The following is a 26,002-nucleotide window of genomic DNA, read 5'->3' on the forward strand; positions in this document are numbered from 1 at the left end:
CCAAATTAAGCATATTATACAGAACATTTCATCAATTCTTTCACCCTCCTTTCTACTTTTCTTTCTGTAATACCCAAATTCAATCGTATCCATATTGAAGATACTCATTTCTTTAACTCCTTGCAGATAATTCATAGGTAGAATCTTTTTCCATAACATTTTACTTCGTTTACATTCTAGGAAAACGTGCACTGGTTTCAAAATCGTCATAATACAAACGGACTATCTTTTCTACTTCTGTAAGGCATATTCGGCTTTACCGGTAATTTTTGTGTAGCAATCCTGCATAGAAATTCATTGCACTTAATAGTTCCCTTACATCTTTCCATTCTCGCAGTGATAGCATTCTTTTTTCTAAATTTAAATCCTTCCATGGATATAGTCTACGATACTGTTCCATAATCCTATTCCACCATTTTTTCTTTCATTTTCAATTTTTTTACATATATTTTCCACACGATAATTTTATCTTGATAATCCTCCATGTCTTTATTACAACAATCTCCTCTTTTGTACTGAAAAAGAAAAATAACCATTCTGTTTTATATTTCAAACGTAATATTTTCATTAATAAAGAACTCTCATTGTCCTTCAAACATTTCATTACTCTGTACAAATTTAATGACACCGTATACACTATAGGTTTATTAGCCCCAATCCCCCTTTTCTCACATACAGGACCCCTCTTTTCACTGGGTTCAATCTCTATCCCAAAATAAAATAAAATATAATATTCTACATTTCTTTCCCTAACTTCAAAAGAGCAGTGAAAACACCTGCTAAATAAATAAGCTTGGATAACAGTGTGGAATGAAATGATCTTTTTTATTAAATGAAACCCTAAAAGACTTCTAAATCACACACGAGTGTTTCACTTCCTCTATTTTCTCTTTCTATACTGCCTCTATAATTTCCAAGACATTTTTTTCCATATTAAACTTAACTCTACAAATCCTTGCCTCAAATCCTAACCCTTGACTTGTGTCGTTAATACAAAACCTACGACCTGAATAATCTCCTGCATTTATTTTATCACTGCATTCATGCCTGCTTCACCTTTAATAATAATAATAATAATAATCATAATAATAATAATAATAACAATAATAATAATAATAATAACAATAACAACAATAACAATAATAATCATAATAATAATAATAATAATAATCATAATAATCATAATAATAATAAGAAGAATATAATCTGCATAATTTTAAAAATAGGCATTTTTATCCCTTCATTCATAAAAAAAAAACTTACTGCATCCATCATTCTATTCATGTACGCAGATATTACATTCATTACTAAAACAAATAATGTACCACTCAGTGGACAACCTTGTCTAATACCTTTAACTGTATGTCTTCACTTAACCATCCATTTATCATAACATTTACTATATTAAACTTATATGCTGAAATACAAACATTTTTAATATTCTTACTTATATTACAGATTTCAAATACATCTAATACTGAATGATGAATCAAATTTATTTATTTATTTTACATTTGTTAACCGGGGGTATCTGAGCCAAAAAGGCCCTTTTTCAGCAGAAGCCCGGGGAGAAAAGCTCCACATAGAAAAATTACAGATACATTTAGTTATTTAGACATGATCAGTATACACACATGGTATGCAGCACATCAACAGTTACAGTGGAGAGAACAAACAAAAAATATTAATTTAAAAATAAAGGTAATTAATAGATTTGTGGTGTACAGCTCAAATTTGGAACATAGGTAGAATACATACATAGTACACAGGTACAGTACATATATTGTAGATTAGCCAGTGTTTGTAAGTAAGATTGAAAAAAAGAAGTTATGTTCTTACCATAACGTTCCATGTGAATTGTTCATCTCACCTTTGTTCTTACACACGGGTTCGGCTCCGAGTCGGCCACATCACCAGCTCAGCATCTTCGAGAAAGCTCGAGGCACAGTTCTATCCCATGATCCTCCTGTGCTAACCCTCAGATCTAGTTTGCTAACACCAGAAGAATCCCAGTAGCTACTGCGCCTTAAGCGCCTAGAAAAAACGCAACTACACTGTCTGAAACTTTGTTATCAATAGAAGAAAAAAGATGCCAGCCCTGATGTAGACTAGGAAGCTCAAGAATAACAATATCTAGAGAAGACTGAACCCGAATGCAGTCTTACCCGTTCTTCGAGAACGCAGGACGGGGGATGGAGGGGGGGGAATGTAAGAACAAAGGCGAGATGAACAATTCACATGGAACGTTATGGTAAGAACATAACTTCTTTATGTGAAATTGTTTGATCTCGCCGTTTGTTCTTACACACGGGTAGCGTCCCTAGCTCCTTTATCCTGGGTGGCTCACGGGAGAACATTCCTGAGAACAGTGGAACCAAACGTCGCCCTGTCTCTGGAGTTTTTGTCTAATTTGTAGTGAGCAATGAAAGTATGTGGTTTCGCCCAAGTTGCCGCCGCACAAACTGTATCTAATGGCAAGCGGGCAGCATGGGCTAAGGAAGTAGCAATCGCCCTCGTAGAATGAGCCTTGGGTTTAAAGGGGAGTTGTTGCTTTGATTCTGAATATACGAAATTTATACAGTCTGAGAGCCATTTGGATAAAGTAACTTTTGTTACCTCCTTTTCTTTCCTTTGGTCAGCATATGATACAAACAGTTGGTCTGACTTTCTGTATTCCTTCGTCCTAAGTAAAATCTCAGCTGCCTGTGGACGTCTAGTTTGTGCAGCATGTATTCCAACTTACTGGAGTGATTTTTGAAGAAGGTGGGTAGTTCAATCGATTGATTAATATTTTGGATTGAACAAATCTTTGGAAGGAAGGACAGATTGGTACGCAATGTTACCCTATCTGGATGAAATATCATATATGGGGGGGGCTGAATGGATAACGCTTGCAACTCTGAAACCATGCGGGCGGAAGTGATGGCAACCAGAAAAAGTGTCTTCCACGATAAGAATTTTAGAAGGGTGGTGGCGGCTGGTTCGAATGGGGGCAACATGAGCTGTGATAACATCAGGTTAAGATTCCATGGGGCCACTGGACTACGAAAGGGGGGACGGAGGTGAAAGGTACCTTTCATAAAGGCTTTGCAAAGTCTGTGAGACATGAGGGAACTATGTCCCTGGCCAACATGAAAATTAGATATAGCCGCAAATTGTACCCTTATCGTGGAAGTCGATGCTGATTCATGAAAAAGTGTCAAAAGAAACTCTAATATCTTGTGTACTGGAGCCCCTGATGGATTTATACCCTGCTGCGAGGCCCAGTACGCAAAACGTTTCCATTTGCTGTTGTATAGCTTCCTTGTGGACGGCTTGTGGGAAGATACAATTATGTGTTGTACTGCAGGTGACAATAAATCTGACCTGGCTAAGATGGGAAGCGGAGCAGCCAAGCTGTCAGTTTGAGGGACTTGAGAGATGTGTGAGGAACTCCTGACGAGTGCGTCAACAGATCTGGCACTGGGTCCAGAATCCACGGTTCCTCCACCTGATAAGTTTGAAGGAAGGGGAACCAGATTTGTAGAGGCCAGAATGGGGCTATCAGAATTATGGTCCTTTCCAGACGTTTGGCTTTCTGCAGGAATTTGGGAATTAGTGGAACAAAAAGCGTGCACAAGTGCACCCCCCCGGGGGGAGGTAGTAGGGCAAAGTAGCTTCTGCATTTGGCATTCAATGGGGATGCAAATAGGTCGCAGCAAGGCTGGCCCCATCTGCGGAAAATCTTTTCCGCAACCTGAGATTTGAGGGACCACTCGTGGGGCAACAGGATGGCTCTTGCTCAACCTGTCCGCAATGATGTTGGATATCCCCGGGATGTGCATTGCTATCACAAAGTGTCCGGTAGACAAAGCCCATTGCCAAATCCTGAGGGCCTCTCTGCACAATGGATAAGACCTGGTTCCTCCTTGTTTGTTTATGTACCAGACTACTGACATGTTGTCCATCTGAACTGTCACTGTTCCCAGAGGCAAGAACTTGTGAAAGTGTTGCAATGCAAGAAACACTGCCCTCAGCTCTAGGACATTGATGTGCAGGTTGTACTCCAAGTTGGACCATTGACCTTGGACTGTTCTGCCCTGAAAAAGTCCCCCCCACCCTATCAGGGAAGCGTCCGTGGTTACAGTAGCTATAGGACTGGGCAACACAAACGGTCGGCCTACTGTTAGGTCCTGACTGTGCATCCACCATAGGAGATCTTGTTTGCAGGAGTTCGTGATTAAGATCTCGTGAGATAGTGGAAGCTGTAGGTATGACCATTGAGCGAATAGCATCCATTGAAGGATCCTCATGTGCATCCTGCCTAGGGGAACTATGATAAGAGCGGCTGCCATCATTCCTAGTACTCTCAAGACTTGTTGAGCAGGGACTCTCTTGCTCTGAAGAAGGATAGAAATTTGATATCTGAGGGCTGATACTCTTAGTGGGGGGAGATTGATTCGAGCCAAGGAAGTGTCTAACTCTGCCCCTATAAATGAGATACGCTGTGAGGGCGATAAGACAGATTTTCCAAAATTGACTGTTATGCCCAGAGAGGAGCAAAGGTTGATGGTGTAATTCCTGGCTTGCACAAGATGATACTCGGTGGTGGCGGAGAGGAGCCAGTCGTCTAGGTGAGGAAACACTCGGAATCTCATGTCTCAGGTGAGACGTTACTACTGCCATGCATTTGGTGAACACCCTGGGGGCTGAGGTGAGGCCAAAGGGCAGAGCACGAAACTGGAAGTGACTGGCTCCCAGCCGGAAGCGCAGGTGATCTCTGGACGCTCTGGCCATTTTGATATGGTAGTACGCATCTTTGACCTCTATAGAGCACATCCAGTTGCCGTCCTGTAGGAAAGGAAGGATCGACTGTAGCGTGACCATCCGGAACTTTTCCTTTTTCACGAAAGTGCTGAGTCTACTGAGGTCCAAAATTGGCCTCCAGTCCCCTGTTTTCTTTGGAACTAAAAAGAATCTTGAGTAAGTTCCGGATCCTTTCTGGTCTGCCAGGACTGGTTGAATGACTCTGTTTTCGAGCAGCCTTTTTATTTCTATGGCTGCCTGGTCTCGCAGACTGGGTGGAACATCTGGGAGCTTTTTGGGGGCAGGTGGAATTTTTATAAATGGAATAGTGTAGCCTCTGGTAACTATGCTTTTTACCCAGGAATCCGATGTAAGATTTAGCCAGGCCACTGGGTATAAAGCCAAACGACCCCCGACTGCCTCCAGAGTAGGACACCTGGGCATGCACTCAGGAGTGCTGAAAGGGCCTCCCAGAGAACATATCTCTGTCACCCTGATTCTGCGGACCACCTCTGCCACCTGGACGGCATCTTCCATTTCTTCCCCCTCCTCTGCCTCTGGAGGGGGCATCACTCTGTGTGAGCTGAAAGGATCCCAGAGTCTTTCGGAACCACATTTTTCCGCCTCTTTGCCCTTTGGGGTATGGTCTAGATGGGGCAGAAAAATGGACCCCTACGGCAGACAGGGTCTTCCCTTCTTGCTCGCACCTAGTGAGAGTCTCCTTTACTTTGGGACCAAACAGTGAGGCACCATCAAAAGGGGCGTTAGCAAAGGAAGACTTGAAGGCTTCTGCAAAGGAGCATAGGTGCAGCCAGGATTGTCTCCTCAGACTAATTGCTGAGGCTGCCGCCCTACTTGAACCTTCGGCTGCATATGAAATGAGCCTCATGGATGAGTTAACTATGGAGTTGAGGGTGTTAAGGTGTGCTGTTACTTTCTCGGAGACAGCAGCATCTGTATTGCCCTGGAGAGCATCTCCCAGTTCCTTGAGGAGATCTCTCTGTAGACGCGTGAAATGCGTAAGGTAGTTCAGCGATCGCATGGAAAATGCTGCGGAACTAAAGATGTGCTTCCCATATCTGTCCATCGTCCCAGAATCCTTATTAGGAGGATGGACAGAGGAAGATGATTCAGACATTTCCTTTTTAGTGGCTGCCGCCACCACCATAGTATCCACTGGCACTCTTTTAGTTAGAAAGCTTTTATCTTGAGGGGCTGTGATATACTTGTTGGGTCTGCGGGGGACCGGTTCCACTGTATCAGGTGTCTCCCACGCCCTTCGCGCTATCAAGTCCATGAGTTCGTCAAAGGGAGGGGTCACCCAGGAGGTAGAAGGTTGAGCCCCAAATGCCTTCAGCAATACCGATTTGTCTACAGAAGGGGTAAGGGTCTGCCAGTCTCCCCTCTGTTTCAAGATTTCCAAGATGTCAGCAAAGGTGACATCTTCAGAGGGGGACCGTGGGGACCCTTCTGCTTTATCCAAATCGGTATCAGAGGTCAGAGATTCCTGTGGGGAATCAATGTGCCTCCTCTTGCACAATCTTTTCCTCAGTACATCCTCGGAGGGGGCTTCTGGGGAGGCATCTGAGGAACCAGGGGTGCCCTCTGGGGCTGGCTGAGGCATTGGGTCTCGACGCTTGGTAGGAGCCGAAGGTACAGAAGCAGAATGCGGACCCTTTGGGGGAGGAGAAGAAGATGCCGATGACGTATGTGTCTGTTCAGACAAGACCTTCCTCATGATGTCGAAGGCACCGCTGCCCCGGCTCGAGGATCCCACCGGTTCCGAAGAAGCCGGTAGTTTCCCGGGAACCGGGACCATGGGCTCCGACCCTGAGGACGGATCCGAGCTGATCTGAGCTGAGGCACCATGGGGGAGAGTCAGAACCGATAGTTCGGTTCGACTGTCCGCCCCGGAACCTAGGAAAGATCGTCGGCTCCGAGACCCCCCGGCTGGTTCCGAAGGTGTCAAGGTCAACGGTGCCGATAGCACTACTGGAGACTTCGGCACCAAGGGCTCTACAATCATCGGCTCTTCGATCTCCGGCGACTCGACGGGTCTCGGAGGAGGAATTGTCTCGGGGGCGGGAAGAGCCTCGAGTTTCAAAACCAATTGGGACGAAACTTCGATTAACTTGGACAGAGCCGAGTTCTCCATTAGCTTCTGTACCACTCGGTCCACGTTGGAGTCGGAAAGCGGCCTCGAAGAATGGGTCGAAGGGGCCGAAGCCATCACCGAGTGACGGATTGAAGGCGGTGGTACCTCCGATACCGGCTCCAATACCCGAGTCTCAATCAGAGATAAGCATTCGACGCCCGACCCCGAGGTCTTTGGAGCTGGTGTCCGAATCTGAAAAGAGGTGCTCGGAGCCGAGGACTTAGGCTCCGACACTCTTGAAGACTTTGACCCCTTCGAAGACTTGGACACTTGTTCAGCCTTGTCCAGGGCCTCCTGAAATTTGGGTTTTAATAACCCTCTGTCCACCAACTTCCTACGCCTTTCTAGCATGACCCTCCCACTGAAGGAATGACAGATGGAACAGTCTTCCTGCAAGTGGAGAGGGCCAAGGCAGTAGACGCAGGAAGAATGGTTATCAGTAATGGACATTTTTTGCCCACACTGATACCTTTTAAAGCCTGACTTGGCTTTTTCAGACATAGTATCTAACCTAAATATACAAAATTCTAACAACATACTTACATATATATATATATATATATATATATATATATATATATATATAAATGCAATAACACACTACAAACTCTTGTAAAGGTAAGAATAAATCTTATCTACAATATATATAAAAAGAGAAGAAAATTTTAAAGTAGAAACTACCAATTTCAAAGCCTATTGTCAGTCCTGACAGAATTTTAACAAGGCCTTAACTAAGGTAAAAATCTACTAAACTACTATAAACTACCTTAACTATAGAAAACACACACTCTGTAATAAACTATTACACTAATAACTACTTTTTAACTATTTTACCTATTTTTGACAACTACAACTTCAAAAAGAATGAAAAAAGTACTGGCCCGAGCCTCTCACGATGCGATCTGCTGCTAGCGGCAAACTAGATCTGAGGGTTAGCACAGGAGGATCATGGGATAGAACTGTGCCTCGAGCTTTCTTGAAGATGCTGAACTGGTGATGTGGCCGACTTGGAGCCGAGGATCGGCTCCGAACCCGTGTGTAAGAACAAATGGCGAGATCGAACAATTTCACATCTATTATCAAGTACTCTACGTTTAGTATGTGTACCTTATCTGCTTTCACTAGCCTGGGGAGCAATCATGGCACTGCCAACTTTGCTTGAGATGTTGCCTGATGAGGTCTTTAAAGGAGGCTTTGGATGATGTGTTTTGAATGCTAGTGGGGACAGAGTTCCATGTTTTTAGCCACTGAACTACTATATAACGCATCTCCAAAGCTACTGCAGATGTTTGTGACTTCTAGTAGTAGTTTGCTTGATGATCTAAGAGGCCTTTTGGCTGAGTGATGTTGTACTAGGTTTTTGAGGGCAGGACACTTATTGGGGAGGTTAAAAGATAGAATGACAGAGGCAGAGCTGATTATAGGTTAGGAGGTTGGGCAGTTGAAGCCAGTGGAGCTGTCTCAAAGCAGTACAGTGATGAGTTCTATATGAGCAATTTTCAGCATAGTGGGCAATTCTGTTATAGCAGGCTTCCATTTTGCTTAGCTCAGTTTTGTTGAGATTAGTCAGAATGGGAGATGCATAGACTAGGGTGCATAGAACTTGGGAGCGAGCAATGGCTGCTCTCGTGTTGTTGGTAAGAAATGGTTTGATACGGTAGAGTGATCCAGCTTGGCATGTACTTCTTTAATAGTTAAGTTGAGATGACTATCAAATTTTAGGTGGGAGTCTATGGTTATTCCAATAGCTTAGCCTGTGCCATTGGAGCGACTGGAGTAGCATTTGTGGAGTAGATAGTGAATTGACTGTTATCAGTGTTTTTGCTAGAACTGGTTATAATCATAAGCTGAGGTTTCTTTGGACTGAGGATAAGTTGGACTTTGGTAATGTAGTTTTCAATGTCAGAAAATGCTAGCTGAGTTGTTTGCAGGAGGGTGGGAATGTTTTGTGCAGCACAGATTAAGGTAGTGTCATTTGCATACTGAATGACAGATGCATGCTATGCGGAGGTATGGAGGTCATTTGTGAAGACTGTGAATAGTAGTGGTCCTAAGATAGACCCCTGTGGGACTCCTATAGTTAAAGGCAGCTGAGGAGAGAGAGAAGTTTCCCATTTCACAGCTTGGTACCTGTCAGTTAAGTAGCTTTGGAAACAGGTAAGAGTGGAATTTGATAGGCGATATTGGTTTAGTTTGTTTAGCAGGATTTGGTGCGAGACTGTGTCAAATGCTTTGGACATATCCAAAAAAAGAGTTGACACCTGCAGGCCTTCATTTCTGAGATGGTTTACTGTGTCTGTGAAGCAGAGGAGGGCTGTAGTTGTACTATGGGCAGGTCTGAAACCATGCTGAGTAGGTGACAGGATGTTGCTGTCTAGGAGATATTTTAGCATCAGGGTATGGATGCATTTTTCTAGGATTTTGGCCAGGGGGGAGAGTATAGCAATAGGTCTGTAGTTATTAGGTTAAGTGGAGGTCCCGCCTTTATGTATGGGTGTAACATAGGATATTTTCCAGAGTTTGGACACATAGTTTTCAACAATTGATCTGTTTATGAGAGTGGAGACTGGGATAGCAATAGCATCTGCTGTAAGTTTCAAGAAATAGCTGGGGAGTAGGTCAGCTGCTGTTGATGAGGTTTTTAGTTTGGAGAGCATGCTTTTGATTGAAGTGGTGGAAACTGGTTTGAGGGTAAAGCTTGTATTAGTGTTATTTGTGTTGGGGGGATAGTGAGGAAGGAACTGTCCTGTGATACTAAGGATAGAATTGAGTTCACAAAGTGGGAGTTGAATTGTGTTTCATGGGAACTTTAGTGTCAGGGGTGGTTGGTTTGGGGTAGCCTTTAGGGTGGGTTTTAGTAGCTGGTTTACATTTTTCCAAAATTTTTGGGGGTTGTGTTGGTATTTAGTTTGTAATGTTGTGTAGTAGGATTTTTTTGTCCAGCCTAATGCATTTTTTTGCACGGTTGCACAGTTCCTGGTACTTAGTTAGGCTTTGTGTGTCTGCTGTTTTGATAGTAAAGCCAGGCAGTGTCTCTGGACTTCAGGATTTGTTTGGTTTCTTTACTGAGCCAGGGGTTTGCAGAGATTTTAACCTTGATTTTGCGCAATGGAGCGAAAGTGTCTAGGTGTTGTAGAAATGTTTTGTTTAAATATGCTACAGCGTAGTCAAGTGGGAGGGTTTTTAGGGGGGTCCAGTCACAGTTACAGAGTAAAGTATTGAGGACCTCAGGAGATAATTTTTTTGTGTTTCTAGTGGATGCATAGTTAGTGGGTTTGCATATGCTTGTTCTACTACGTATAATGTATATTATGTTGTAGTCACTTAAGGTGTCTGGGAGACTGCCTGCATAGGGGTACAATGTGGGGTTGTTAGTTAGGACCCAGTCAAGGATGGATTCCCTTTTAGATTTTTTATCACACCTAGTTGGAATTTGGACTAGCTGCTGGTAGCCATGGAGATTTATTAGATTACTTGGTGGTTCTGATATACAGGTGAACCAATCTAGGTTGAAGTCCCCCAGAATAAGGGTTTCTTGTGAGTATGTGGAAGAACACCAGGATAAGAAGTCTTCAAGGCTAGCAGGTGTATTACCAGGTGGAATATAGATCACAATTGTGGTGATGACCTTTTTAGGGTGAAGTTGAAGTTGTGAGGTAAGTATGTCCCAATTACTGGGGGAGGAGTACGAGTTTGGTAATTGACGTACAGTTAAGTTGGACTTATACAGTAAGGCAGTTCCACCCCCTTTACGAAGTGATCTGTCTTGTCTAATGATATTGTAGCCGGGTAGGGAGAACTTCTGAGTTAGCTATGTTTTTATTTAGCCAGGTTTCTGTTAAAACAACTATGTCTGGGGAGTAGTGTGCTATTGTGGCCTGGAGTTCAGGTATTTTATTTATGACACTTCTAATATTAATATTTAAAAGCTTTACTTAAATCTCCTACCATTACTTTCGCCTGAATATTTCTAAGTACTGTTTCTTCTAATTCCTTAATTCTAAATAATAAATCTTCAACCTTTTTACCTTTTATACCACACAAGTTTTCATTTACAACTTTACCCACTTTTTCTTCCATCCTTTTTTGTAAAATTTTCATAAAATGCTTATAATCTGTATTATTTAATACAACTGATATCCAATTCTATATTTCTCTCTTCTCGTCTTTTTTTCCATATAAATGTAGCTCTTTATAAATGAAAGCTTTATTCAATGATTCATTTAATATCTTTACAAACTATTTTTTTTTGCTCTGCAGTCAAATTTTGATGCCTACTATATTGTATTCCATCCGGTCCTGCTGCCGAATTTAAATTCATTACTTTTAACACCTGTTCTAACTTGTCTATTTTTATTTCTTTTTCTAAATTGTACTACCCTTGTCAGAAAATACATGCCCCTTCCATTCCTTCCTCATCTTATTCCTCTGCTCTCTACATAACATCCTAGTATGTTCTTTTAATATATTCATAATCTCCTCCTGTGTATTGTATATTTTACACGATGAATCTTTCATTTCTCTCATTGATTAGTTTACTTACGTATGGCGCGATTTATTTTGTTTTTTCCTTGCAGAAAATATCTTTGTTTACACAATGAATGTTCTATTTTTTCTTATTCAAGTGATATAAATCCTTTTCCTTGATAAAGACATTTTCATCATTCTTCTCTAGACAATCGTTTGTATGATTCCTTAAATTCTTATACTTTATTTTTTTTATTTTTCACATATATATTTTCTCTTTCTCCTATGTCACATAAAACTTTTTGTATTTCAGTTTAAAGTTTAACCACAATTCTGACCAATCTTTATAAAATTCTCTCATCTCTACATGGTCTTGCCATAATCTCATAACATCTTCTTCCCCTAAAACATCCCATTTCAGCTATTTCACCTCATTTATTCTTCTTAAACATTTCTCTATTTTTATATACTCAACATTTCCTTTTATCTTAATCCAAACTGCCCTATGGTCTGAGAATCCTGTCAATAGTGCACCTTGTTTTACTATTACTAAACTTTCAGATAATAAAAAAAATAATCTATTTCTGTTGTTTATCTCCTCTTCTATACGTCCATGTCTCTAAATTCCAAATTTTTAACTGTCCATAGCAATCTAACATCATACACCTTTGTTTTCTGTTGTCTTAACTTACAATTAAAACCCTCTGCTACTTACTGAATTATACTTCTAAACATCTCTTCTTTTTTGTACATATATTGTGATGATTCTAATAGCATGTTCCATCCATCTTACATCAATAACCGTAATTCTACCAGTTATAACAAAGGTAATAGCTAAGACTTTAACTGTATCTTTATACAAGTATTTCTGAGCAGGTCTCCCTCCCAAAATTCCACATAGCCTTCTTTCCCCACCACACTTTGGTTTGATATATTTGAGACAACAATCAAATGTATTTTAGTATAATAACATCACTGTCTTGCTTTTTACACTATTCCTAAATCTCTGATCTTCTCTCTAACTTCATAACACTATTCACATTTAATGCTAATACTTTGCAAGTAGTTCTACCTTAAGTAATATGTATTCAGTCGTTCCCTTTCTTTTTTTCTATTTTAAATCCATCTATAATTTTCCTTTTCCCCTCCCACACTCTTACCAATCGACTTTCTTTTTTGCTTTACTATATTCCAATTAACATCATCACTGTCACTTAAACTGGATTCTTCTTCAATTCTTCCTGGGTAATAACTTTTTGTATAATTCGTTCTTTATCCATATGTTCTATTTGTTTCTACGTCTTTTTGTCCAGCCTCACCCTTTTGATCTTGCATTACTACTTCTACATCAGCCTCCATATTTTTCCCTTCTTCTTCACACTCCCCCCAAAATGACGTTTTTTATTACATTTATAACACCTCATTTCACAATCCCTTGCATGATGTACTATTATTCCAGATGAAAAACATCTTCGTATCACAATTATAGATTAGACTATAATTTTTACCACACAAAAACATGTTTTAGGCTGACGCCAATATTTTACCATGACCCTGCTCCCTTCAACAGTTATAATGCTTGGTAAATGCACAATACTTTCATTTTTTTTAATTTTCAGTATCACTTTACAATCCCATGCCCTAGTCCATAAACCCTTATCATATCCTTTTGACACATCTAATACATTTTACATAACATCAATAAATGCCCTTTTAAAGTATCTTTATCTACTTCTGACTTAAATTGTATATTATTTTTTTCGTCATCTCTCTATAAGAAGTTTTAAATATATACAAATTCCATGGCATGATATTTTTCTTCTTGACATATTTTTCAAAAATGTCCTCCAATTGACCAGTCTCAAATATAATGTCACAAAATGTCTCTTTTTTAATATGTATAAAGGCTCTTAACTCACTTGCTTTGATTCCTAAAGGTGTAATAACATCATCCCATACCTTACATCTATCCAGTTCACTGCCTTCCTTTTTTCCAATGCGTAAAGTAAAAAGTCTCTCTTTTTTTTTTATACAGGTTAGTTCTTCCTTCTTTTTCTCAGCTCCTGACTTTACCATCTCTGTATACAATTTACGTTTCATAGTCGTCTCTTCCTCCTGTTGTATCTTCTCCATTAAGTCTTCCCAAGACATGTCTCTGCCACTCTCCAGTTCACTTTCATTAATTAAATCCAGTACCACATCAACCCGCAACTCTCATGACTGGAAGGCTGTAACAACACATTCCTGTACTGGCACCTCATCTCTGAAGAGATTCTCCTGAATGATCTCTTCTGAATCCGTTACCACTACAGTCTTTTTGAGAAAGCTCGATCACTTCCTCCACACCTCCATCAGCAGGATCACCTGCCTGCCCTTTCTTGACTCTTTCTTCCGACACCACCACTGCCACAACATCCTCATCGATTGAGGACTCACCTCTGCATATCGCTCTATTTTCCTCGTCCTCCATATTCTCCCTGGTTTCTCCTAGTCACCTCTGTGCTCGGAACGGAAACCGGAAGTGCCACTTCAGTTAGTGTCCACGTAAGCAAAAAGAATAGGGGAAGCCCCCTAATGCCCTGACCAAATTTCCCAAAGTAATATAAATACCACCCTGTGAATAGAGGCTACTAGCCTAGTGGGACTAGCCCTGTCAACAAATAATGGATGGATGGATAGATAGACAGATAAACAGATAAACAACACTCCATACCAACAATGTGCCTGTCAAACATTTGTAAATGACAGTAAACTGGAGCATTCCCCACAGTAGTCACAACAGTCTAGAACATACCTCTCAATCTCTTAGGGCAAGAAATCAAGACAAAGCCCTGAATAAAAGGGGGACAAAGGCCCCAAAATAGGGACAGATTTTAAATATTGCTCTTATAAACTTAGCAAGCTGCTAGAATAATGAGATTTGTGTTAGCATACATTTTGTGAAAGATATGAAGTCAGAAACTCATATATATATAATTATTTAGTGACTTCAATCCTCAGTGATCTTCCAGAAAAACACAAATTTTATGAGGAGCAGACCAAAAATATGAGCCAAAAATCTGGACACTTGAGAGCTATGGTCTAGAACTGTCAGTAGTTTTTTCCTGCTAAATGGGACTTCACATACTTTTACTGCATTTATTAGTTACATAACCAAATGAGCAGAGAGTTTTGAAGTTACTTAAATGGCCTGATAACCTTCGGCTACAGACTTGATTGTCTTGCATGACAGGTTAGAAAGCTTACAATGAACAAGGTCTTGGTTGGGCCATCATGCTGGGAGATGTTCCTGATCATTTTCATCAGCAGAGGATCTCTAAACTTCAGTGCTCTTTTCATCAACATTCGTAGACCATTTCCTGAAATAAGCAATAAGACATCATTACTCAGACAGACCACTGTACACCACTGAAGAAAAGAAGTTATGTACCTACCATAATGTTCCATGTTAGTTGTCTTCATCTCGCCTTCTTCCTTGCTTGTTGGGATCGGAGCCGATCCTCGGCTCCAACTCGGCCATCTTCTATAGCTCGAGAGCTGTTTACTGGCTCGAGGCTACCCCTATATTCCATGACGCCTAGCGCTAGCTACCCAGATCTCGTTTGTAATAGCTAACCCCAGACATAGCAAGAATAATCTGACCAAACTAACAGGTTGGGGATATCTGTTATACTCTCTAAGTCAGTAGAGGAAACAAACCAGAAAATACTCAAGCCGGTGAAACCTAAACACCTCCCGGTCCAATAGGACAGGGAGATGGAGGGTGGGATGCAAGAAAGAAGGCGAGATGAAGACAACTAACATGGAACGTTATGGTAGGTACATAACTTCATGTTAAGTTGTCTATCTCGCCTTCGTTTCTTGCTTGTTGGGACAGCGTCCCTAGCACCTATGATCCTGGGTGGCTCATTGTAACAGACTCTTCAGAAGAGTGGAACCAAAGTTAGCTCTATTCCTGGAGGCCATGTCTAACTTGTAATGAGAAATAAAGGTATGAGGATTTGCCCATGTGGCCGCGGCACAAATAGAGTCCATGGGCAACCTAGACTGGAAGGCTACAGAAGTGGCCAAAGCCCTAGTAGAATGGCCTTTTGGTTTGGCAGACAATTCTGTGTTTCTTAGTTGATAAATGAAGGTGATAATGTGAGACAACCACCTGGACAGGGTCACTTTGTTAACTGGGAGACCTTCTTTGCCCCTAGCATAAGAAAGGAAGAGCTGGTCCGACTTCCTTATATCCTTTGTTCTATGCAGGTAAAAACGCAGTTGTCTATGAACATCCAAAAGGTGTAACTTGCATTCTGCCTTGGTGTAGTTAGGGAAGAATACTGGAAGGTCTATGGATTGGTTTAGATTATTTTCTGAGCACACTTTCGGAAGTAAGGATGGATTAGTTCTCAGCACAACCCTATCCTTGTGAAAGACTAAGTACGGAGAACGAACGCTTAGTGCTTGAAGTTCCGATACACATCTGGCTGAGGTAATAGCTACCAGAAAGAGAGTTTTCCAAGATAGAAACTTAAGGGAGCAGGAAGCTGCCGGTTCAAAAGGGGGCATAATCAAGGAGGTTAGTACCAAATTAAGGTCCCAAGGAGGAGGGGGATCTCTCACTGGGGGCCTAAGGAGAGTAGTCCCTCTAAGAAAGGCTTTACACAACTTATGAGACATGATAGTTAGATCAGAAAAGCCACCATGATAGTTAGATATGGCCGCTAGTTGAACCCTGATTGTGGCAGAAGCGGACCCAGAGTGAAAAAGCTCAGTTAGGAATTCCAAGATCTCATGAACTGGGGCTGAAAAGGGATCTATGTTCCTAGCCTCTGCCCAATAAGAGAAACGTTTCCATTTGCTAGCATACGTCTTCCTAGTAGCCGATTTGTGAGAGGATACAATAATTTCATGCACAGCCGGGGAAATGCTGGGAAGCCTGGCTAGGATTGGAATTGGATCAACCAAGCTGTGAGCTGGAGTGTCTGGAGGGATCGATGCAGCTCTCCTGATTGATGAATCAGCAGGTCTGGAATAGGATCCAGGGTCCAGGGCTGCTCGAGGAGATAACGGTGCAGGAATGGAAACCAAATCTGTTGAGGCCAGTAAGGAGCAATGAGGATCATTTTGCAACCCAACAATATTGCTTTCTGTATGAGTTTGGGTACAAGAGGAAAAGGCGGGAAGGCATAAAGAAGTCCCTGAGGCCAATCGTGGACTACAGCATCTCTGGGAGGATGACCGGGGAGGATGACCGGGAAGCGGTAGAAGGGAGAAATAGTTGCTGCATTTGGTGTTGAAGGGGGTTGCAAACAGATCGCAGCAAGGCTGTCCCCATTTGCGGAAGATGAGATCCGCAACTACCTGATTCAGAGACCACTCGTGAGGCATGAGAATAGCTCTGCTGAACCTGTCCGCTATGACGTTGGACTTCCCACGGATGTGCGTTGCAATCAGAAATCGTTGGGAGGAAATCGCCCACTGCCAGAGTCTGAGTGCTTCTTGACATAGGGGATAGGACCTGGTTCTGCCCTGCTTGTTGATGTACCACACTACTGACATGTTGTCCTTCTGAATTGCAATGGTCCCAGGAGGAAGGGAGTCCTGAAGTGCTTGCAACGCTAGTAGCACGGCTCTCATCTCCAAGACATTTATGTGCAGATGGTACTCGTGAGGTTGCCATATGCCTTGGACTGTCCTGCCCTGATAATGCCCCCCCACCCCATCAGTTAGGCATCCGTGGTCACTGTGGACACCAGAGGGGGTTGGATGAATGGTCTGCCCTGAGACACTAGTGGGGAGACCATCCACCAGGAAAGGTGTCTTTTGCAAGTTTCTGTAATCATGATCATGCGAGATATGGGGAGTTGTTGAAAGGACCACTGTGTGAAGACGAGCCACTGAAGGATTCTCATGTGAAAGCGGGGCTAGAGGTATCAGAAGAATTGCCGCCACCATAGAACCCAGAGTTTGAAGGACCAACTGGACTTGTACCTTTTTGCATTGCATGAGGATATGAACTTGCTGCCGAATCGTGGCCACCCTGTCCGGCAGTAGTCTTGTGGACATACTTTTTGTATCTAGATCTGCTCCTATATAGGTAATAGATTGACAAGGCAACAAGGCAGATTTTTCAAAATTTATGGTAATGCCTAACTGGGCACAGATTGCAATTGTATAGTCCTTGGCTTGAAGAAGTTGATACCTGGTAGTAGCAGTACGGAGTCAGTCATCTAGATAAGGAAACAGCTAGAATCCTTGACATCTCAGGTAAGCCGTGACCACTGCCATACATTTGAACACCCTGGGGGCTGTGGTGAGACCAAAGGGCAGAGCTCTGAACTGATAATGACTGGCTCCCAGCCGGAAGCGAAGGAATCCCCTGGAGCGTCTGTCCATCTTGATGTGATAGTACGCATCCTGGAGATCTATTGAGCACATCCAATTGTCCTGACCCAAAAAGGGTAGAATGGACTGAAGCATGACCATCCAAAACCTTGTTCTTTGAACAGACTTGTTTAGTCTGCTGAGATCCAAAATTGGTCTCCAGTCCCCTGTCTTTTTTGGTACCAAAAAGAACCTTGAGTAAGTTCTGGATCCGAGTTGGTCTGCCAGGACTTCCTGGATGACTCTTTTTTCTAGCAGTCTTTAAATTTCTATGACTGCTTGGGCCCTCAGACTGGGTGGAACATCTGGGGGGGATTTGCTTGACGATAGGGGAGATTGGAAGAAGGGAATTACATAGCCTCTGGATATGATAGAGTGTACCCATTTGTCTCGCGTAATGTCTTGCCAGTCTTTTGGGTACAGTGAAGGTCTTCCCCCGACTGACTCCAGAGGCGGGCAGTCGGGCAACCCTTCAGGGATGCTGGAAGGGTTCATCAGAGAAAGATTCTCTGCTGCCCTGGTTCTGCGGACCCCCTCTGCCTCAAGGGCTGCGTCTGTTATTTCCTCCTCTGCCCCTAGAGAAAAAGTCACTATGTGTATCAGGCGAGGCTCCCTGGGATTTCCGAAACCACATTTTTCCACTCTTCTGACCTTTGGGATATGGTCCGGAAGGAGTGGAAAAACGGACTCCCATGGCAGAAAGAGTCTTGCCTTCCTGTTCACACCTAGTGAGAGTGTCCTTCACCTGTGGTCCAAAGAGAAATGAACCGTCAAACGGGGTGTTGGTGAATGACGCTCTAAAGGGCTCCGCAAAATTATACAGCTGCATCCATGTGCGTCTTCTAAGGACCATGCCTGTGCCTGCGGCTCTACTCGCACCATCGGCGGCATAGGAAATGAGCCTCATGGAGGAGTTGACCACTGAATTAAGGGTCGCCAGCTGAGAAGCTACTTTAGCTTGAACTCCTTCAGCTGATGGATCCTGGAGGGTATCTCCAAGCTCTTTTAGGAGATCCCTCTGAAGCCTGGTAAAATGGTATAAGTAATTCAGTGACCTCATGGAAAAGGTCGCTGAAGCAAACATTTGCTTCCCATATCTGTCCATAGTCCTAGACTCCTTGTTAGGAGGATGGACAGTGGAAGAAGTTTCTGCTAATTCCTTTTTAGTGGCCGCTGCTACTACCATGGCATCCACGGGAACACCCTTGGTAAGGAACTGTTTGTCAGGGGGTGCAGTGATAAACTTGCCAGGCCTCCTTGGGGTTGGTTCCACTGTATCCAGGGCTGACCAAGCCCTTCGAGCCACCACAGACATTAGTGGATCGAAGGGCGGAGACACCCAGGAGGTGGAAGGGCAGGAACCAAACGCATCCAGGAATACGGATTCGTCCTCAGTAGGGGCTAGGGCAGTCCAGTTCCCCCTCTGCCTAAGCATTTCTAGGATGTCCGAAAAGGAAACATCTTCAGAGGGGGATCTCGGGGACCCTTCCGATTCATCCAAATCCATATCCGAAGTGACAGGCTCAGGGGAGTCAATGTGCTTCCTCTTGCACTTCCTCTTCTGAGGGGCCTCCTCTGAATGATCAGGGGAGGCCTCGGAAGAAGAGGAAACACCCAATGGGGTGCTCTGGAGCATCGATTCCCCACGCTTGGGGTCTGGAGGAGGGACAGAGGTTGACGCAGGCACTACAGGGGAAGGAGTTGGTGGGGTCGAAGGTGGTGCTGACTCAGGGGCCAGTACACTCCTCATGACATCGAAGGCATTCCTGCCATGATGCAAAGAAGGCTCCGACTCCGAGGAAACCGGAATCCTTCTCAGCATCGAGGGGGACGGCTCCGAGGCTGATGTAGGAGCCGAGCTCACCTGCTCTGAAGCTCCGAGAGGGAGAACGTGGTCGGGCAAGGGTCCAATGCCACTCGCCCCCTCGGAGCTGACGAGGGAGTCTTGGCGCTCAGATCCCTCGACAGAAGGCACCATCGAGGGGATCGTAGCCGATGATGGAACCAAAGGGGAAATAGTTATCAGTGCCAACGGATTCATGACTCGAACCACAACAAACTCGGTCTCTGAGCTCAGAGGAGTCGGAGGAGGAACATCGATGGAAACGGGCGGAGCCGACACCTGTTGAGGAGGGCTGAATAACATTTTGGCCAGTGCCTGCGACTTCAACAACCTACTGACCACTCTCTCCATGTCGTGGTCTGAGAGTCTAGAGGACCGAGAGGAGTGGGAGGATCTGTGACTGCAGTCACTCTGCAACAGGGGAGACCGAGGGGCCAAATGTATTGACTCTAGAGACGGGGACCTCAGTCTCTTGTGGGTCCAAGACGGCTCCGAAGATGCTGATGGAGCTGACTGGGAAGCAGCCTCCTTGGTTCCAGCCAGAAGCAAGGTAGTCGGTAATGTTTGGGCCAATGACGGCTCCAAGCTGGGAGCCGGCGATTTGGTCGATTTAGGAGATTTCACCGTCTGAGCCTTGGCCGGTGAATCCTGGGGCTTAAGGAGACCCCTTAATATCAGCTTATTTTTGCGCTCTGTAGAACCCTTGGGCTGAACGCGTGGCATACAGAACAAGAGTCCTGCAGGTGCACTGCGCCTAAGCAATAGACGCAAGAAGTGTGCCTATCTGTCAGAGACATTTTCTGACAGCATGAGTCACACTTCTTGAATCCAGACACTTTGGATTCTTTAGACATACCTAGTCCTACACAGAAAGTCTTTGGCCAAAGGCTCAACAACAAAAAACTATAAACACTAATCTACCAAAAACAGAATAACTACAGTCAAGAAGTTTTTTTTTTTTTTTTTTTTTTAATAGGAAGCCTCTAACTTAAACAGCTACCTATGAAGTAAAAGTGAAGACTAAAACTAAATATAAAACGCTACAATAAGTAGAGATAGGAAAGGGGACGGGGGGGGAGGGGAAGAACTCTCTAACTTAAGCGAGTTCTAAGGGAAAAATAGAATAACACTAAAACTACAACAAGCTAATTAACGATAATGTCGAAAGACTAAACTATCAAAAAATAATCTCTAAATCACTAGAAAAAGTATTAAACTAACTTACAAGAGCCTGAGCCAGTAAGAACGAACCTCGCAGCTGAAGCGGCAAACGAGATCTGGGTAGCTAGTGCTAGGCATCATGGGATATAGGGGTAGCCTCGAGCCAGTAAACAGCTCTCAAGCTATAGAAGATGGCAGTCAGAGCCAAGGGTCGGCTCCGATCCCAACAAACAAGAAACGAAGGCGAGATAGACAACTTAACATGTATGCTTCTCAACATCATTACTCAGGCAGACCACTGTACACCACGGAAAAGTATGCTTCTCAACATCATTACTCAGACAGACCACTGTACACCACTGAAAAGTATGCTTCTCAACATCATTACTCAGACAGAGCACTGTACACCACTGAAAAGTATGCTTCTCAATGAAGAGAATAAACTGCAGAAAAACACACTGACAGAGCAAGACATCAGTACTCAGAGAGACCACTGTACACCACTGAAAAGTATGCTTCTCAATGAAGAGAGAATAAACTGCAGAAAAACACACTGACAGAGCAAGACATCATTACTCAGACCACTGTACACCACTGAAAAGTATGCTTCTCAATGAAGAGAGAATAAACTGCAGAAAAAACACACTGACAGAGCAAGACATCATTACTCAGACAGACCACTGAAACGTATGCTTCTCAATGAAGAGAGAATAAACTGCAGGAAAAACATGCTGACAGAACAAGACATCATTACTCAGACTTAGACCACTGTACACCACTGAAAAGTGTGCTTCTCAATGAAGAGAGAATAAACTGCAGAAAAAACACGCTGACAGAGCAAGACATCATTACTCAGACTTAGACCACTGTACACCACTGAAAAGTATGCTTCTCAATGAAGAGAGTATAAACTGCAGAAAAAAAACACACTTTGACAGAGAAACACAAAGGTTGTCACTATTACAATAATGAGCTTCTTTATGGAGCACTTTTGTTACTCAGACACCCACATATCTGATAACTACTAACTACATAGGGAAGAGAGAAAAATAAAGTTTGCTAAGGTGTCAGTTTAACAAGCAGTAAATTCAGTTTTCTGATAGCCTGTTCTCAGTGGTGAAGTAACTGCTGTCTTGCTGCATTGGAAATGTCACTGTTCTTTGAAATGACAGGAGTAACAAAGAATTTTTTTAATAATAAGCCATAAAGAATTTTTGATACTTGCGTATTATCGCAACCAGATTCGAAACAACTTACTTTGAAATATTGACATGTCCTTCAAATGCCGCCCAAATTATTAACGTTATTTTGGGAGAAATGAATTATTACACTGTTATTTCTTTTTCCTTTATAAACCTTTTTAGACCTGTGTTGGCGATAATCATCTCTGGGATTTGTGTGTTAATGAGAAAGATGCCGACAGGGGAAAAGTAAGTATTCCATCACCATAGTATAATGTAGCCATAAATGTAGCCCAAGGCATGCATCCCCAACTGTTACCACAAACAATATGGGCAAACAATGAAATAATGCAGTGCCAAACAACCAAAACAGGGGTAGATTTAAAATAATTACTTTTGCAAACTTAAAAAGTGCATAAGCCACGATTGGTGCTCCCGTTTATTGCCTGAAGGAAATGAAGTGTGACTGAAACATTAACCATCACCACGGAAAAATGTGGCGTACCATATATTTACACACACGTCATCGACACATATGCACCTTACAGCCCACTTCAGATAATCCTATAAAGAGAGAAAACACTTCACCCTTTCAACACGGCAACATTTACATCAACATAATAGTGCATCTGACGGTTCGGTTGAGAAAAAGTACGCTGTGTCACTTTCTGATAAGGATGGCATCCCGACTATTGGATGCAGGAAATGACAGGTGCTGCTGATCAGCTTTCAGCACCGCTTTCCCCATTCAAAGCAGGTAAACCAACATTTCCTGGACATGACAATATTTTAACAGTGACTTGTTTGCAACCTGGTCACGATAACACTCAGGAGTGAGCTGTTTGCAATATTGTTGCAATAATACGCAAGTACCAAATTTTTTAATAATGAGACACAAAAAGAACAAACTAAATACAAGTAAAACTCTGCTCTTGTTTAAATCAAAAGTGACAGTTTTGCACTACAGCAAAGTGTACTGGATTCAAAGTTAAATGCACTTCAAAATCATAGCTAAAACTTGTCAATGGCATGCACTCCACTAACTACAAAGATGCCAAGGGGGTGAATACCTCCACTAAACTTCAGCTGAAGCAGTTTCTTTGTGAATTAAGCTACACTATAAAGGCAGCAAACAGTACTACAGTAAATATTTCAGATGGTACAACATACTGGAGTGAAGGTGAGTGTAAATGAAACTTTATTGCCCACAATGTACACTTGAGCTGTGGAGAGTTCTGCTGTCAAACAAGACTGCAAAAAAATCCTCTAATTATAACACAAACTGCACAGGACATGAAACATGCTAGCACCAGACTTGTGAAATAGAATCACCAGAATCATTTTGTCTAAGTAATATGAATATAGTGTTGCTGAATGTTATCTTCAGTTCTCTTACTCAGACACTCCACACCAAAAAGCCAAAAACAGCATTCTAAAGAACTAAAAAAAAAAACTAAAAGTGGTTAGTCAGAACATGAGAATGGTCAAAAGGACACCACCACAATCACATAAACAGTACGGTAAGCACTTTTGTTCATTTAATGATGCAAACTTCATCATCCTGGCCTGATGAAGTATTTATTATTATTATTATTATTATTATTATTATTATTATTATTATTAAATGAACAAAAGCACTTTCCATACAGGTTGTGTGATTGCGGTGTCCTTTTGGCCATTCCTGTGTTCTTACTGCATATCAAAACTCATGCTAACCAAACAGTGCAGATATTAAAATTTATCACTGGAGCCACACAACACTACATCAAATATAATCAAGATATTATTCATACGTATTGTAACCTTGACAGAGGCCATAATCCAAATGAAAGGTTGGGTATGTCATATCATTGCTGGAGCCTTCCTGTGTCCTGACAGAGTGCTCTTCAAACTATCTGGAGATATACAGAGCTAAGTATATTTTTCTGGCACTTCAGAGTTGTGTACTGTTAATTGTTGCTTGACTAATTTTATATAATTGCTGGCTGACTTCAGAGTTGTGCACTGTTATTTTTGCCTCACTGTATAGTTTTTCAGATCTCTGCTGAAGGTGTTGATTTTCCCCTACCCACCCTCCGTATTCCTGTCTTGTTTAAAATTTGGAGGCTTTTGCAGTTGCCCGCCCTCACTGTAGATTTGATCTGGGACACTCCCCCCAGTACCATCTCTTTACCTCATTCTACCTAATAGACTCCTTCTGCACTTGTTTTTAGTCATTTTTAATTTAATTGCATTTTTTTAAACTGTTTGGTCTAACATTGTTACATACTCAAGTGTGCTAGCTTGCACTGCATTTGAATTGTTTTTACTGCTGTTTTAGCTACTTTTCTGTATGTGTATGTGTATGTGTATGTGTATATATATATATATATATATATATATATATATATATATATATATATATATATATATATATATATATATATGTATATATATAAATCTAAGCCTGTTTCCTACCTTTCCTGTAACTAGTGTAGTCCAGATTCAGATTTGCTGTATCCAGGACTTTATGTAAGCTTCTGAGCCCCCCCGCCCCCCCCCACAAGCTTTCTGTGTTGGAGGGAAGCCTTATAGCTTATCAGTGGGAGTGGTAAGCACTAAGTAACCTACCTACCACATAAGGAGTGGTTCTGGCCCAGAAATTGTAGTTACTGGCCGTTTGGGCAGTTTTGCCATCTCTCTCAACTTTCTGATTTAAAAGCCTGCATTTGCACTTGTTTCCCCCCTTTCCTGTAACTAGTTTAGTCCAGATACAGATTCTTAGTTTTAGCACTTGAATTTGCTTATTCGTGATCAGCACTTGTTCAGAACTTGTAAGCATTAAATAACCTACTAATTACTACAGCATTCAACCTTCCTCATTACCTAAAGGAAAACAGTTTTAGTACTTACTTTCCTCACTTGTTTAGAGATAAACAGCTCTTGTACTCACTTTCCTCACTTATCTAGAGGAAAACTGTTTTTTATTCAGGCATGTCTAAGGGTCAGCTCCCAGTGTTTTCTCCTGTCTATCTGATGAATCTGGGCATCTTGGGGCAATGTAGAAATTACCTCATGTACACAGACAACCCTCTCCTCCTACCACCCACACTACAACCTGTGAGAGAAGCACTTATCTAGCCAAACTGGAGGTAAAGCTCTCTCCAATCAAGACTGAACTTGACAGTCAAGAGGAGAAGGTAAACACTTGCACCACACCACACTTATCACATAGTCTCACTAAATCTACACCACCAAAATCCACACATAGAAACACAAAAACATTCGCGGAGGCTCTCAATAATAACCTGCTCAAGCAAGAGAGACCTCCAAAGCAGAAATGCAAGCAACCTCCACCCGCCAACACAACCCAAATGACACATAGCCCGCAGACTCAGTGTGCCACTCAATCACAGCCAATAAGGCAAAACAACGTACCCAACACACTAGTCATAGGTGACTCTATAGTCAGGCACACTGATGTCCCACTCACCAGGCTAAACAAGGAGAAGGTTACTGTCAGCTGCCTGTCGGGTGCCAGGATCCGCCACATAACCAACGCACTCAGGTCACTCCACAACAAGTACAAATATGACTCTGTCATTGTCCATGTTGGTGTGAACGACCTGAGGCATACCTCCCTGGACTACATGAAAAGAGACATGGAAGAGCCCTGAGTAGCATTCTGCCATCACCCTGAATTATGCCGCAGTACAAGGACAAAATGATTGACTGCAACAATTGGCTAAACTTCTGGTGCCATTCTAAAGGGATCCAGTATCTGTCTGCCTGGGATGACATGGTCGACAGACCACGATGCTTTGCCAGAGATGGCCTGCACCTGTCACCCCTGGGATTCCGGATACTGGCTAAGGTTCTTGCTGCCCCTATAGTGCCTTTTTTAGGCAAGGTTCAAATGACAAATTCACCACCGTAACAGGAACAGGCAAGCAAAAACTGAGGGTGATGATACTCAATGTTAGAAGTCTAAATCTCAAAATGCACTCACTCAAGGCATTCCTTAAAATGGAGAACACTGATATCTGTGCAGTGACT

The 26,002-nt window shown here is 42.5% G+C and overlaps 1 protein-coding gene across 1 annotated transcript in view; it reads right to left on the reverse strand.

The window, feature by feature from the left end:
• KIFAP3 (kinesin associated protein 3) overlaps nt 1–26,002 on the reverse strand; it is a gene marked incomplete in the record, with an annotated part of 1,467,647 nt that overhangs the window by 762,653 nt on the left and 678,992 nt on the right. The window contains 1 exon segment of the mRNA XM_044085270.1: nt 14,654–14,766. Coding sequence (XP_043941205.1) covers nt 14,654–14,766 — 113 coding nt within the window.

This window comes from Protopterus annectens, chromosome 10.part0 (assembly GCF_019279795.1).
Source record: "Protopterus annectens isolate FY-2018-M chromosome 10.part0, PAN1.0, whole genome shotgun sequence".
Taxonomy (NCBI): Eukaryota; Metazoa; Chordata; order Ceratodontiformes; family Protopteridae; genus Protopterus; species Protopterus annectens.